Raw genomic sequence first — 15,958 nt, 5'->3', positions numbered from 1 at the left:
AGTAGAATTTTTTTTTTTGTTCCAGAATTATTTTACCGTTCTTAATAATGCCAGATAACTTAATCCTTAGCACTTATTTTTGTGAGCCATCATCATTTACATCAATGTGAGCCCCTTACCCTGTAAAGATGATATTGTGTGTAAAAAGGGTAATTTTTTTTTCAAAGGTGTTCCTGGTACTCCAGGGGCCGGACAAGTGAAAAGCCAAATTTTTCCTTTGCTTTCATTTGACTATTGCGGAACAAATTCTGAGTGAGGGCATGGGCCCCCATCCTAGGCTGCAGGAGCCCCTAGGTTGGGATCTTTTGTACCACCCCCAAGTCAGATTTTTCACAGCCCCTTCTATAGTTAATTTATAGCGTGAAAAAGTTAAAAAAATTATGAGAATCGTCCCGGGCTCTTGTGGGTGCCATGGGTGAGGGAACCAAATGAGGGAGATATGACGAATAGTGGCGCATTAATTTTTTTCTTTGAAACGAATTTTCAATGTCAGATGAGAATTATGCTGCATTTTCTTACAATTATTGTTATTTTTTCAAACAAAAGAAGAAAAGACGAATCTTCAGGAAAGATAAGTATGAATTTCTATTAATCTCTAAAATAGAGATTTCTCATACAGACTGTTTCTTTCCAAAAAATGTACCATTTAAGAAGTGGTTTAATTTGTTTTCTTTTTGTCTTTCAGAATTGGTTGGTTACTGGCAGGGCCACAACTGAGAGTGGGAGGGGGACTCGTGTCTCCAACGCTGGACTAGACAGGGGCAAAAATTTCACCCTATAACGTCTTTTCCACATTACTGGGGAGGGGGGGGGGGGTGTGCTAAATGCGTTCACAATAATTGCCCAGGCTTGTTAAGCATCTAGTGGTGGCCCAGATTTACTGGATTGGAAAAATCTAAAATTTTCACTTAAATCTTTCTTCTAAACTAGTCACAACTCAGATCTATCGCCAAGGACAATTTACAACCAAGTGAGCTGTGTCGGACTGAGTGCGTATCTAGTGGTGTCATACTTCTATATATATGTACTTCTTGTTCTTTCCTGTGCCTGCGAAATTTGGGATCCCTGTACAAAAGCAATATAGATAAGCTGGAATCAATCCAAAATAAATCTACCTGCTTTATTTTAAACTGCTGGATATCCTGTGTTTCCATCACACAGCTCAAACACCAACCTAACATCCCTCCCCTGCAGATATATCGCTAGCCTATCATTACTTTTCAAAATTATCCATGGCTATTTTAACTTCCGCACTAACCACATTCTAATCAAATCTTCACATTTTTCCAATAGACTCGATCACTCTCAAAAATTAAAACCTTTTTTTGCATCCACAGATTGCTTCAAATTTAGTTTTTTCCCCAAATACAATTATTGTTTGGAACAACCTTCCATTTAATTCTACAGACTGTACCTCAATCTCTGATTTTGTATGTAGCATCAATTGCCTATGTCAAATCCCATCACCTCACCCTCTAGTATAGGCTTTGGTCAAACAATATTGTATAAATAAATTTTGCCAAAAACGATAAAGTAAAATTGCCAATCATTTCTAAAATCGCTAATTTCGGGAAATAACGCTAGAGAAGAGAGAGCTTTGGGGGGGGGGGGGGAATCCCCCTTCCATTGTTATGCTGAAATATGTAAAATAATGCTCCAAAATATGAAAATATGCATTTAAATTCTGAAGATCATGAAAAATGTCCTAAAATTACTGTAATTCATGAAAAAATGTTCCATCACTTAAAAGTAGCAAAATATGCAAATCACACGAAAAATATGGTAAGTCATAAAAATCCTAGCCCTACTGATGCCTATTAAAGAGACGATAGCATACAAAAATGGTTGAAAAGAAGACACAAAAATTAAAATTTCATATATTGTTTTTTTACATTTATTTTTCTATATATTTTCATTTTGGGAATTCTCAAAGAGAATGATTTGATTGCACAAAACTTCTAACTTTATACATTAAAAAAAGAAAAGAAAAAAATAACAAAAATTATCTAACTTTACAAACTTCGAGAAATATTTGATCACATGTGCCTCGACAACCATGGAATGTATCATAGAAATGTCAGACAGTTAAATTTCAAACCATTTACACAACAATTTGGCATCTTCACAAGAATGAGCAACAACTATATCACACAGATGTACATGTAAAAAAAAAAAAAATCAACACATCAATATACATCTTTGATTATTATAATACATGGTAGGGATAGAAAAAGTGTAGTAAATTTGATTCGTGCGTCAATGTGAATAAAGATATGAAAACTTTTTCAACAAGGATATCAATTTTTTTAAGCTGAAATAATAAGTAAATATGCAATCAACTAAAGCATGACTGATTGAAATCTACACTGTGAATATCTCGAAACAAATCATGATATGCTGCCACCTTAGAAACTAAGGCTACAGTTCAGATTTTGGAAAGCATATTTTCTAGCTTATGGGAATGTTTCAGAATTTGTCTCTTTCATTTTGATAGTTGCATGGTTAAGATAAACTGGTTATTAAGGTTACAGTTTGATAAAGATGAAAAAAAAGGCCTTTGATTAGGATATATCCAAACACATGCATAAACTGTTTTATATCTATCGTGGCAGCATTTATCATGACTATCCTGTTTTTATCCTTGATATATAAATGTTAGAATTATAAGCATGAAACAATTAATGTGTTTCATGCTTATAATTCTAACATTTACGTATCAAGGGTAATAACAGGATATAAGCATGGTAATTACTGCTATGATAAATAGATTTAAAGCATGAAAAAAAAAGTTATATCTTGCCAACAAGAAACATTAAACTTATTTTATCATAAAAATTAGATATAAAATCATGTAACAAAAAGTACTTAATGCATAATTAGGGATTTAAGCATTATAAAGTATAATAAAAAAATTATATTCAATGTGACAATTATTCCTTCATAAAAATAGATGGAAAATACATGATACTTAAAGAGAGCTATAATTACTAATGGCCATAAATTACAGATTGAACATGAGAAAATGCAGACTACCCAACAAAAAAAATTACTAAAAGATTTTTTGAATTTTCATCCTCACTCATTTGACACATTTTTTCCAGAATAAATGCTCTACAAAATATGAAATGTGCAAATTATCCATTTCATCTATTCAAGAATTTCAACCAGCAAAATTCAGTACTCCTTATGTGATACCAGCACAGAATCAAACGTCTTGAAATCACTTGATTACTATTCTACCCATCAAATGCAAACTCAAAATATGGCTACATTTGGGGGGCCTGATAAACATATGTGAATATGTAAGTAAAACCGTTGACTGGCTACACTAAAAAAAACATGTTAGTGTCTACAAATAAAGAAAAAGTCACTGAGTTCGAAATTAAAAAATGCATTTTCTCATTTCAATATCACAATTGTGAGCCTTGATATAAATACATTTAGAATAACTGATTTCTATCAGAAGCCAATGCAAAATAAGTACATTAGTGAGGTCAGAAAACATAACAGGTTATAAACATACAAAACTTCATTCACAGATTTCATGGTAGAAAAAAAGTATTCACAATACATTTTGGCACACAAGAAATGGCTAGCATGAGGATCAAATTCGCTATTGTGAGTGATAGAAACTAATATGAATCAATAACAATTTTTTAAACTTTGATAATCCTTACAACAATCGATTAACGTAACAAAAACACTTGTACAACAGGTTTCTAAGCTCATTAAAATGATATACCAGGGATGATAAGTACAATCAAGATGAGTGGCAAATCTACTTGTTTGTAAGAGATCATAAATATATATATATATATATATTAAAAGTAACACTTGTGTTTCAATCTATATTCTCTCTCAACATGCTTTCATAAACTCATCATATTTACATCAATGTATTTCAACATTTTTTCAGATATGATTTTTAAAAAATTTATAACCAACAATGCACAGCAATTATCTTTTATACTTTTGATCAGCATTTTTATTATATTACAATTAATGGACACATCAGCTTTCATTTGTGAAATGATTACATACAAAACATTTTAAACACAGAATTTCTCCCAGTGAGTTTTATTCAAAAATATTAACCATGAATAACTACTAATAGAATTTCTTCTCATTCAGATATGTGTGGATTGCAAGTGACACATTTTTCTTTGAGAAAACAGCTGAACTGAAAAATTGAACTCTAAAAATGTAAAAGTAAATATTTAATGCAACTTGGCAGCATGTTATGTACATATGGGTATCATAAATAAAAGGATATATATATATATATATATATAAGTACATAATATAAAAAATTATACTTTCCCTTAATATGACATTCATTCTTTCATAAATGATTGGAAAATATGATACTCGAACCAATTTCTAACTATGAATGGCCACATAATTAACAGATCAAGCATTAAAATTCTGAATACTTTACAGAAAAATTACTGAATAATTTTTTATATCATTTTTTTCACACTATTGATACATTTTTCAGAATAAATTACTCCACAAGATATGAAATATGGGATTTTATCCATTCATAAATAGAATTTTTGCCACCAAACTTCTGTATTGTAAATATTATAAGCTATAACAAAAATATTATAAACTACTCAACTAAACCAAAATAGAAAAAAAAACAAGCAAATTTGTTCAAGAAAGTAACAGCGCAGCTCGCAATATCTGAATAAAATTTTCACAAATTTTTATTTATTTAAAGCCATCAGAGCACTCAATACTCTTTTCTTAATTGATATTTATGTATGCTAACCTAATAAATGCACAAAAAAAAATCAATATTAGCAAGTTATCTGAAATATTTCATCCAAATGTGGAACATTAAACAAAAAGTTATAATGATTCAAATTATGGGTTAAAACCAGTATTTTAAGAGAAAACTAAAATATTAGTTCCGAAAATTCTAAAATTGATAATCTAAAAAAGTTAGTTTATAGACAAAGTGAATTGCACTTCATTAGAAAAATCAAAACAATTCTTATTACAGAAAAAATATGAACAACTGTACACATGAAAACTCACATAATCAGACTATAAAAGAATGAAAGAAATCAAGACACCTTTTGTATAGAAATGCATTAAAGTGTTCAATTTATAGGTGTGAATGGCTATAATATAAACTACATATTGAAGAATAAAACTAGTGATGCTATTAATTTTCAGTTAACACTATATGGATGGAAAAACTGGCTAGGTCACTGATCATTACTGATTGATTATGATACAGACAGAGAAAGTTCACAAAGAAATCCATTTATATAATAAAAAGGTTTTTAAGAGAAAATATTCCTAAAACTTTTCTTTTTCATTGCATAGATCATATTTCATTACACATGTTTATTTCAATAAAAAAATAGACAAAGCACATGCTTCCAGCAACCACAGCAATAGAGACATTAAAAAATCATAATTAAATAAAAAAATTACAATTAGTATATAATTTGAATAATTCTAATTAATATAAAGATAATTGTATAAAATATCATAAAACTTGTTTCCAAAATGGGGAAAATTTTCACTATAATGACGATACTTCTCAGAGAAATTGCTATTAAATAAAATGAGATTATCCTTTCTTTGCTTTATTTTGTGCAAAAATCATTTATTGTGTTAGCATTTTCTCTATGTCATCACAAACAAAAAGCTATAAATACTAATACAGACAATGGACAATTTCTCAAATAGAAAATGTAATTAAAAAACCATTCCAGTAGTACTGCCTTTACATAAATTAACATAGAATATACATGGTTGCCGATATATGAGCCCCTCAGTAAAAATAAACGAATGCAAATGAAATGCAAGTTATAGGTATTTCAGATTACACGCTCGAGAATGAGAAGAGAAACAAAACACAACTCTCAAAGCTAGTTACAGCAACGAAATTTCCAAAAATTCAAATGGAAACACTCACTTTTATGCATTGCAAAGTGATTGACACAGTAAAAATCCACAAATGCTGTTGGAAAGGTATCATCATAAACACTAACGCAGACAAAGAAACATACCAAAACCACCAATGCAGACAAAGAAACATGTCAAAACCACCAATGCAGATCCCTTTACTGCCCAGGAAGTCCACCACCAAAGGGGATAGCGTACCAATGTCTTAATGAGCACTTTCTTTGTCTGCATCCTCCAGTGCTACAGGTACCATTTCAATGCCATTCATGGTTTTCACTGTGCCAATCACTTAACAAGTGAGTGTTGACATTTGAATTTTTCATAATTTTGTTGCAGTGACCATAACCATGAGAGCTAGGCTATTGTTTTTCTCTTAATTCTTGAGTGCATACTTTGAAATACCAAAATCTTGAATTTTATTAGCATTTGTTGCTTTTTGCAGTTGGTAGGGGCTGGTATATTGGCAAAGCTTATTTTATGACCACCTTGTACATAAAAAAGATGTTAATTTTTATAAAAACTGATTAACACAATTTTTTGATTACAAAAAAACTTGCATTCAAGAGTGATAACAGATTGAAATACAAAATTTTGATAATACCCGTTGTGAAGCGCTTGAAAAATATCTATATTAAAATTAAAAAACATCAAATTTAATATCACAATAACAGTTATTAAATACAAGTGAAATTCAATACCAAATCATGGAAACACAAAAACTTTGGAATGTGGATGTCATCTCTCATAATCATATTATGTTTAGTGTGAGATTTGGACCGTACTGAGCTTTATGTTCATTGAAGAGATCTGTAAGTTCTTCAATATACTTCTGATGTACTTTCTGAACATCTTCGTCGGTAGGTTCTGGAATCTTTTCAACATCTATGGGCTTCCCAACTAGTTTTGTGGAAATAAAAAAAATGATAATAATTCTCTCACAAATGAAAAAAAAAAATCCAACGCATGATAGATGTGAATAAACTGTATACTGTAAATAAAATGTGATACTGCTATAATATAACGCTGTATATAACTATATATAACACTAACCCCTATATAATGAAATTATTTCTTAGTCTGCAGAGTATCATTACATCAAGGTTTCACTGAAAACTTTAGGTGGTTTTGAGTATGTGACAGATGAAGTTAATTTTCGGTGGTTCCCAACTTTGAGGCGCGAATGCGAGCCTATCTCCCCATTAAAAAGTCTCGCCACAGCGAGCAACAGAACTACAACGGTAAATCCTCAATCATGATGCTTCATTCATAGTTCAAAAAATAGGTAGCAGATGGCAGCACTATAACAAGCATTACACAGAAACAAGCTTCACGTTAGGTTCACAACACAAATATGCATATTTCAAAGTGCACCAATTCGTTACAAGTTCCGCAGAGGAATATGGACAAGGTGCATGTATGGTTTAGTAGCAGTAGTGTGTGACAAAAAATATTACAGTAACGATTTCAAAATTTATTTATCCCCTTCATGTACAGGCGTTTGGCAACAAAATTTGAATGATCTTTAGCATTTCTGCGATAAAATTGGTAACTTTGTTTGCACATTTTAGAAAAAGGAAGGGAGGAGAAGAGGGAGACCTTAGAGTAGATTTCTCTTTCACCCTCATCCTATGTGATATATCTTTCACTTACATGTATATAGTGGAAAAATGCATTATATTTGGGGGGGAGGGAATCAAACAGGAGTACAGGAAGAACGCAGGGGAAAATCAACTTTGGTTCATGGGGTTGCAAGAAAGCTTCACAATGATAAGGAGAGAAGACACATAGAACTGGATTGAATTTCTTCCACTGGCATTCAGACAAAATATTTAGTCAGTGATCGTACAGGGGTCAAACAATGCCATTACAAAGGGGTTTATCGTAGTGAAAGATATTGTTGTGTCAAGAGGAGTTCAATATTGAACTTCCGGCAATTCAAAACAAGATTGAAAAAATGTTGTAGAGGAATTTATAGTAATATAGAGTGTCGTTGCAGCAAGGTTTCACTGTATTCATTTACAAGCAAACACAGCTTACAAATACAAATACAAATACAACGCCACAACAGGCAAATTGCCCAACGAGGTGGCTGACTTAAGAACATCATGGATCCCCGAGCCATTTTTTGGAGGCCCTACCTACTACTGCTACACCCCAAATGCACCCCCCCCCCACGAAACCCCCCAACGAATCGGTACATGCGGGAATGTGCGTGTACGTGCAGTGCAACCTGACGTAAAGTTTGTTTCTGTGTAATGTTTGTTATGTGTAGTGCTGCCATCTGCCACCAGTTTTTTTTCTAACTATGAGTGAAGTGTTATGATTGAATGATTTATCGTTGTAGGACTGTTGCTCTCTGTGGCGAGACTTTTTAACGGGGAGATCGGCTCGCATTTGCGCCTTGAAGTAGGGAACCACAGAAAACCAACTTCAGCCGACCACCACTGTGGGATTCGAACCCGGATCCTCGCATCGCGAGTCCGTCATTATAACCACTCGACCACACTTACTCGACTTACATACATTTCTATTTCAAAACTGTTCATTAGAGCAACCTGCTTTTGTTCCATACACGTATTATAGTTTGTTTTTTTTCTCTCTCTCTCTCTCTACAACCCCACGTACATATGTATGTAACCTCAGCAATGAAAGAGTATCTTTGCCTTGGTTTGTGTTCTCTTTCTTTTTCTTCTTTTTGTAAATATTGTATGTATTAGTGTAAAAAGTCAGTCTAATAAACGTGTTCTTGCGAGAAGGTGGTGTTTTTGTGTCTCTCTTTATCATACGAATTTCGTTGTCGTTTTCACGCCTCTGTGATCCACACACAAGCTATCGCTATCGGACAGGATGATACTGTTGATAGCAATAGCATATCAACATCCATACAAAAACTAAAATTATTTTTTGACAACTTTTATATAATAGCTTAATTTAAGGATATGAAATGAGATTGGCTTACAGATAAAAAATAAAATAAAATCTCCAAATGGCTGTTTTAAGACATTATCACAGTTTTGTTAAGCTCACCACAGATGCTTGGATTTTTAACTTTAATTTCTGAGCTATCAAGACATTTAAATTTCTCATCTTTAACGTAGTAAAAAAAAAAAAGGTTTCTTTCCTCTAGGTTCCTATTTCTTTACATCCCAATTACTTGCCTTGGTTGATAATCACTTACCAATAACATTGACAGGTTTCCTGAATGGCAAGAGACCGACATTATATTGAAACATGCCTCGACCATGAAACAGAGGTGGTGCGAATCCCAAGACTTCTTTAAATTTGTTTTGTATTCTTCTCAGAAGTGATCCATCTGGGTTTTTGATCTGGTTGAAAAGATCGTTCTCACCAAAAGCAAATACTGGAACGAGAGATGCCCTAAAAAAAGAAAAGATGATACATTGACTTTTGACAAACAAATAAATCCCATACAATTAATGAGTGAATCAATGTATTTGATTTGATGCTTAAACCTTTCCTCAGCATAGTAGAAATTACTACTATTACTCAACCAGACATGCACCTGTAGTAGAAATCACTAAACTCCCCTGTAAAATGCCATATACTTTTTAATATGAAGTAGGCTTTTATCCGATATTCAGCAGGTGCAAAGTAGAGGTATGGGGGAAAAGAGTTTCATTGAGAAAAATCAACTTTACACAATACCTGGGCTTGTTAACGCTAATATAGGAGGATTTTAAAGAGGCGAGATATCTCGTAAATGCCACTGAGAGGGTTAAACTGAACAATCAGTAAAAAAATTTTCAGGTTATTTTTTTTCTTCAATTATTTGATTCAATTTTTTATACCACTTTTATTTTAGTAATTTCGCAAGTTTTCAGTATTGTGGTCTGTATCGAAATATTGTCTTAGGCTTTCATAGCATATTCATATGCAATTTCTGAGATGTCAGGCCATGGTACAGGAAAATTCACTTCCTGGATTCCTAATGAATTATTACCTAAACTTACCAGACAATTTGCTCAAACTTCAGTCTAGGATGATGGACTCGATCAGCAATGTTGATTATGTGTTTAAACATATTGATACATGTGAAGAAAGCTAATATTACAAGGCTGACAACAATTGGTATACTTTTATTTTCATTAAATTTATATGACAAAATATGAGTAGTGCATCCATCACAAATGGGAGAAACTGATAAGTGGTTGAATTTAAGTGATATTTCTGCATGATTTCTTCCGTATTTATTTACCAATTTTATCAGAGAATTTTGCAGACATGCCAACATTAACTTAAAGCTATGTCAGTAGTGATAAATGTTCAGCTTTGCCATGGGGGAAGTATCCCAACATAGTGCAATAAAAAATAATCACTCAAAAATTTAATTTTTTTTAAATTTTAATTCAAGGTTCATTAAATACAGCACATAGTGCCACTGTAATCTAGAGGGCTCGGACCACATGAGCCCCTCTCCCCGACACAATTCTGAGGTCGCCGAGTCCCTTAATAATTCATGAATATTCAATGCAATCCCAACCTGCATTAGCCCTTGTTGGCCATATATACAGACGTCTAGCAACCTTAGACCCTCTCCCCGCTTTCTTTGTATCAGGGCCCCTATGACAAAACATTCTTTCTGACACAAGTTCCGTGAGCTAGACTATGCACTATGCAAATGAAGCCTGGTCCTGACGCGCCGTGCTGTGAGAACCATTTAAAAACCTGTTTTTATCCCACAGCATGGGACGGAAAACAGGTTTTTGCTCATTTAGGCAGAGTAGAGCCAACACCTTCTATAGTAGAAACCCTTCGCGCGAAGCTCTGACGTTACTGAAGTCGTCCATTTCACGTGCAGCCACTAGATAAAGCAGGGCGACATATGTGAAATCTTTACTTTTTTGCAGTATAAGTAATGACTATAGGTAAAATGGACGACTTTAGTGATGTCACAAGCTTCAAAAAGGAGGCTTTCTGCTATAGAAGGTCTTAGTAGAGTGGCGGATTTAGACATGGCTTTACAGATTGCCTTCCACATACAGAAAAAACAGATCAGCTCTGAGTTTGTCTTCTCTCAAACTCTCTCATATGCATATAAAAATTCTTCGTTACAGTAAGGATAGATGCAATTTTATAAAAATAAGTAAAACACCACAAGAAACTCAAAGACCAGATTTTCTTAAAACCAATTTCTGTAGTATTGAGTGTGTCTCCCATAGCTCCATAGCTCACTCTGAACGTCCATTGGAACTACGGACAACCTATAGCACTTGGCAACTCTTATTATGTATAATCACCGGTGAAATAGATAAATGTAGGAAGATTTATCAAACTTACAGAGATGATTGATGTTTACGCATAATAACTGGCAATTATGGATAATCACTGACTTATCATATTTACTGTAACATATACATACCTAAGGTTTGATTGTATTGCTTGAATGATTGGATATGTCAACACTGATTGGCTTTGTAGTTGATTAGTAATTGATTGATGGAACTTTCTGGTGATTGGAGGGGGAAGGGGCAACAGGGTAGAAGATGGACGAATCCTACTTGGATCACATTATTCAATAAGAGCAAAAAACAGAGACATGACCCTGACGAGAAGAAATGAACCCATGGCAGCTGATCAAAACAAGACTTATTCAGTCAAACCAACCAATAATATTCTACTATACCCAGTAAGATTCTATGAAATCTAATAAATCATTGATAGCTTTCAGAATAACGTTTATTCTCATTGGAAAATTATATAGATATGTTACGTGTCCTAGTACATATAGATGGTAAACCCCCCTCTCAAGATTCTTCTTGTGCAGTTTAACAGCTGCTTGTTTCAGTCTTCTAGCTTTTGCGAAAACTAGTAGTCCTATAGTTTCAATGAAGTGTGTGACAGTGTTTTTTATGGAACTGCATTTAAAACTGAGCTGGCAAGCTTTGGAAATTTTTCTAATAGGCAGTGGTATGGTGAAGCAGCAGAGATCGGCATTAAACCAAAACTGCCGTTTTGGGATTTTAAACCATTCACTAATAGTAATGTTTCATTATTGATCATACAAGAATTTTTTTTTTCTTAAATATTTCATCTTTGACTGGAGGAGGAGTACTGTGGTGTGTCCTAGTATGTATAGATGGCACACCTCAATCATGCTTCTTCTTGTGCATAGTTGCTTGTGAAAAGTGCGGTTTAACCTTGTGCTGCTGATACGTGAATGTCTTCTTCCTCGTTGTACTCCTTACCTATTATACATTAATAAATTGTTAAGTTTTAATTATGTTTTATCTTCTGACTACTTAGTATCAGCATAGATATAACCGCTAACAAAGCCAAAGACCGATTATTTCTGCTAGATTAGGTAATTTTTTTTCAATATTATAATTAATGAAAAAGAAAAGAATATCTACCCATGTTTGATTGCCAGACGCACAAAGCCTTTTCTTTTCTTCAAAACTAGACTCACAGAGCCAGGATGTGCTTCAAGTGATTCAGACGCACCACCCACAACAAGAGCAATAGCATTTCCCGTACCTTCCTTGGTTAGCAACCATTCTATACTTTCTTTTGTAGCTGCACAAGCTCCTGAATTTTACAGAAAAATAAAGTAAAATAAATAAATAAAAAATATATATATATTTCACATTAAAAGATAGTTATATTCAACAAGGCATATTAAAAATTTTCGAAATCACTGCTTAATTAAGATTCTTTAATTCTATTGTGCATAAATGCATTATGAAGCACAGTTAAAAAAAAAAACAGATCAAAATAATAATTACACACAGCCGTACCTATGCTAAGAACATGCTCTCTATGGAACGGAAACCAGAACTGTCCTTCTAAAGTGAGTACTCTGGGCAATATACCAGGGAATTCTTTACTGAAATCAGTACCTTCCGACGCAAAGCAACAAAAAGCCCCGACACTGATTATGCCGTGAGGGTGATAACCAAATATATAGTTCTTCTTTGGATCCAAATCAGCAGTCTTGATCATTTTTATTGGGAAATAATCGCGGACATATTTCCACATTCGGAGGTGACGGAACCATTCCCAGCGCCTTCCACCTTGATTGCAGATGTTGTGGTCATACAGAAGCCATGGCAGGTACAACATCGGGATGATATAATACTGGGAGAACATCAGAAGCACACAGATAATTACGCCGATTAAGCCTACAAAAATGAAACTCGTACAGTAATAGAAGACCGCAGCTGTTTGCAAACGCCTCTGGAATGGTATCCATAATGGAGCGAATTCTATGCCTAACACCTTCATGACTCCTGAGGAAAAATGAGAAATGTTCAAAGTGAATTATTATCTATCAAAAGTATTGAACTATTCAAGCTGGAATCATTAAAATATTTTGAATGCTTTCAAAAATAATCAATTCCATCTACCAAAAAAATAAATTGTGTAACAACATGTATGCTATTGTTATTTCCATAGGCTTCTAGGTTGCCATTCCCTTTTGCACTGTTGGTTATTGTCTGAAGGTGACGTCACCTCCTAGAGACTGCTATAGTCCGTTTCAGGTTAACTTTGCAGTGAAGAGGAAGCTACGAGGGAATCTCATCACTCGTTGCTATGGCAACAAAAGCCTCTTAACCAATGTATCGATGCGCGATATCTAGGGCGATTTCTAGGATACCGTGAAAGTGTCGTTGTGGTTGCTATAGATTTTTGGATAATGGTAACCAATATTTTTTTCTAATTTAAAAATTTCAAACGAAGAAACATCGGTTCAAAACGATATTTTTCCCTTTTTTTTCACAAAATCATTAAAAAAATTAAAATATTCTGTATAAATGATCATCATAAAAATCCGATTTATCGGAACTTTATTTTGCGGCGAAGGAGTACACGCTCTACCTTTTTCTCCACTGCAAAGTTAACCTGAAACAAACTATAGTAATAATAGGCTTTTTATACAGCGTGACATTTGAATCAATCGAGTCCATTAACAAATTTTGGAGCTCACTTTTTTTTGTTTTTTATACGTTGTATTGCATATACCAGTGTTTTCCAATCTTTTCAACATGGGTGGAGATCCAGGGGGGGCATCAAAGGTGAAGTCGACTGATCTAATGTATATATGCATGTATGAATTGCCACCATCATTGTGCCCCCAGACTTCCAAGTCTTTCTCCGCCTATGCTTTTCAATGTCTACTCCACGAACTCCTTGTAGTAGAGATCAATGCTCCACAGACCCCCACCACCAAGCATCAAAAGACTAATTACACCACCCTTCTATAAAATGCAAATTGTGTTTTCTTATAATTCACGTATCATAAAAATTCAATATAAATTACAATTACATAGTACAAAATTAAATTACATCTAAATAAATTAAAATGATCCTGTACACACCTTAACCCCCCCCCCCCAGCTCGACTGTCCGGAAAAAATGGTATATACCATTTTCCTTGCATGTTGCAATTAGTATTTTTTTTGTTCGAATATTTCATTTGAAATTTGTTCTCAGGATAGCATTTCGATTCTCTCATGTTGTACATTTCACATTTTCATTGATTTTATATGTACCAGAAATGAAAATTTCAATCCCGCAATCACAATTGTATTTTTAATGAATCCCAAAGACGGTTTTTAACCAAACCCAGTTAAAGTTCTTTTTGTCATGACTGTTCCAACCAGAGCGCACCAACGATGGCAACTTATCGCCGGAAAAAAAAAATCGCCAATTTGGCGTGTCCCTTATACCAAAGCTGTTCCCTTTCTGTCATGCTTTCTGGCATTTTTATCGCCAACGCATCCCCAAAAGAGATTGTACTATAATAGCTATAATATTCATGGGGAAAATTCATCAATATAAGAAATCTTGGGAGATCTAACTATGCAATTTTTTTTTGAAAAAAATAATAACTGCAGTGTAAAACTTTTCTAGTGCGAAATACATGACTACATATTTCTGCCAGTAGATTCAGCACATTTTTCGGAATTTGCAGGGACAAATTTAATCAACAGGGAAATTTTGCTTGACGGGGGTATGGTAACTATGTGGGAAAAAATTGGCCAAAGTTTGTCCAAGTGGGAAATTTCTTAGCATTTGTGGGAAATTTTGAGATTATCAATCAAAATTTCTTGAAGAAAAAAAAAAAAAAAAGAGACGCAGCGCAAAATACTTTACTGCGAACTTTCCCCGGTAGATGGCAGCACATTTTTTTCCCGGAATGTTGGGGGGGGGGGGGATTTAGATTTACTTCACAGGGAAATTTTTGAGGAAAATTTCAATTGACCTGTTTAACATCACTGACAGGCTCCTTCAATCGTTGATACACAACGGGCCACATTTGACATTCTAATGAATGCCGTGGGCCTACTAAACTACACGCATTACCAACGAGCTCGGTGGGCCATAGGTAGCCCGCAGGGTCATGCGTTTAAGACCCCTGCCCTAGGAGAAGAGTTGACTATGCCATGGTAGATTATTCTACATTAATTCAATACAAATTTTTTAACACAAAATAACATTGATACAATTCAATTTTTTCAAAGATAATTGGACAAAATATATCTCTTTTTTTGTATTATTCTAATTCAACAGTAGGAAGGAGGATAACTTTATAAATAGATAATAAATATACCCGGCGGCAAAGGCCAATAACATACACGCTGATGGGTATGAGTGAAGGGGGGAGGGAGTATTCCCACAAAGAGAATTAAAATATGACATATTATGCAATTATAAACGAATATAAATTTCGGGAAAAAAATTTAAAAGTATTAAGGGTGTTAATCTTACCTCTTGGACCATTGGTTACAATTTAAGATAAATACAATCAGTAGGGCTTTGATCAAGTGATTACAATAAGTAAACATGAAATTTATCTTTGAAAAAAAAATCAAAACTTTTCAATGATTAATACACCTAACATTTGTTAAAAATTCAAACTTATAATTTCATATGTATGAAATGATCTCAATGTGTGTATTATTTTCATTTTTCAAAAGAAAATTTTAGGTTTACCATAAAGTTTAAAAAAACAAGGACAATTGCTGATTTTGGTCTAAAAAAGGTATCAAATAGTAAAAGATTGATAACTTTT

General features: G+C 33.6%; 1 protein-coding gene across 2 annotated transcripts; it reads right to left on the bottom strand.

The window, feature by feature from the left end:
* Window positions 1–5,610: 5,610 nt before the first annotated feature.
* Window positions 5,611–15,689, bottom strand: LOC149069537 (2-acylglycerol O-acyltransferase 2-A-like). Of its 2 annotated transcripts, none has more exons than XM_089249572.1 (5): window positions 15,655–15,689; window positions 12,681–13,172; window positions 12,297–12,471; window positions 9,104–9,303; window positions 5,611–6,822 (listed from the first exon to the last, which is right to left on the bottom strand). In XM_089249572.1, the coding sequence occupies exons 2-5, from the start codon at window positions 13,165–13,167 to the stop codon at window positions 6,674–6,676; spliced, it is 1,011 nt and encodes a 336-aa protein (XP_089105698.1). In that variant the 5' UTR covers window positions 13,168–13,172; window positions 15,655–15,689; the 3' UTR covers window positions 5,611–6,673. The 2 variants fall into 2 exon arrangements, with proteins under 2 accessions (XP_089105698.1, XP_089105699.1); XM_089249573.1 differs by lacking the exon at window positions 15,655–15,689 and adding an exon at window positions 15,497–15,522 and having other exon boundaries at window positions 6,545–6,822.
* Between the last annotated feature and the right edge of the window lie 269 nt (window positions 15,690–15,958).

This window comes from Pholcus phalangioides, unplaced genomic scaffold, assembly GCF_987345545.1.
Source record: "Pholcus phalangioides strain wild (caught in Gottingen) unplaced genomic scaffold, Ppha-v1.0 ptg000022l_1, whole genome shotgun sequence".
NCBI lineage: Eukaryota > Metazoa > Arthropoda > Arachnida > Araneae > Pholcidae > Pholcus > Pholcus phalangioides.
This window is presented reverse-complemented; position numbering and strand designations above follow the sequence as displayed.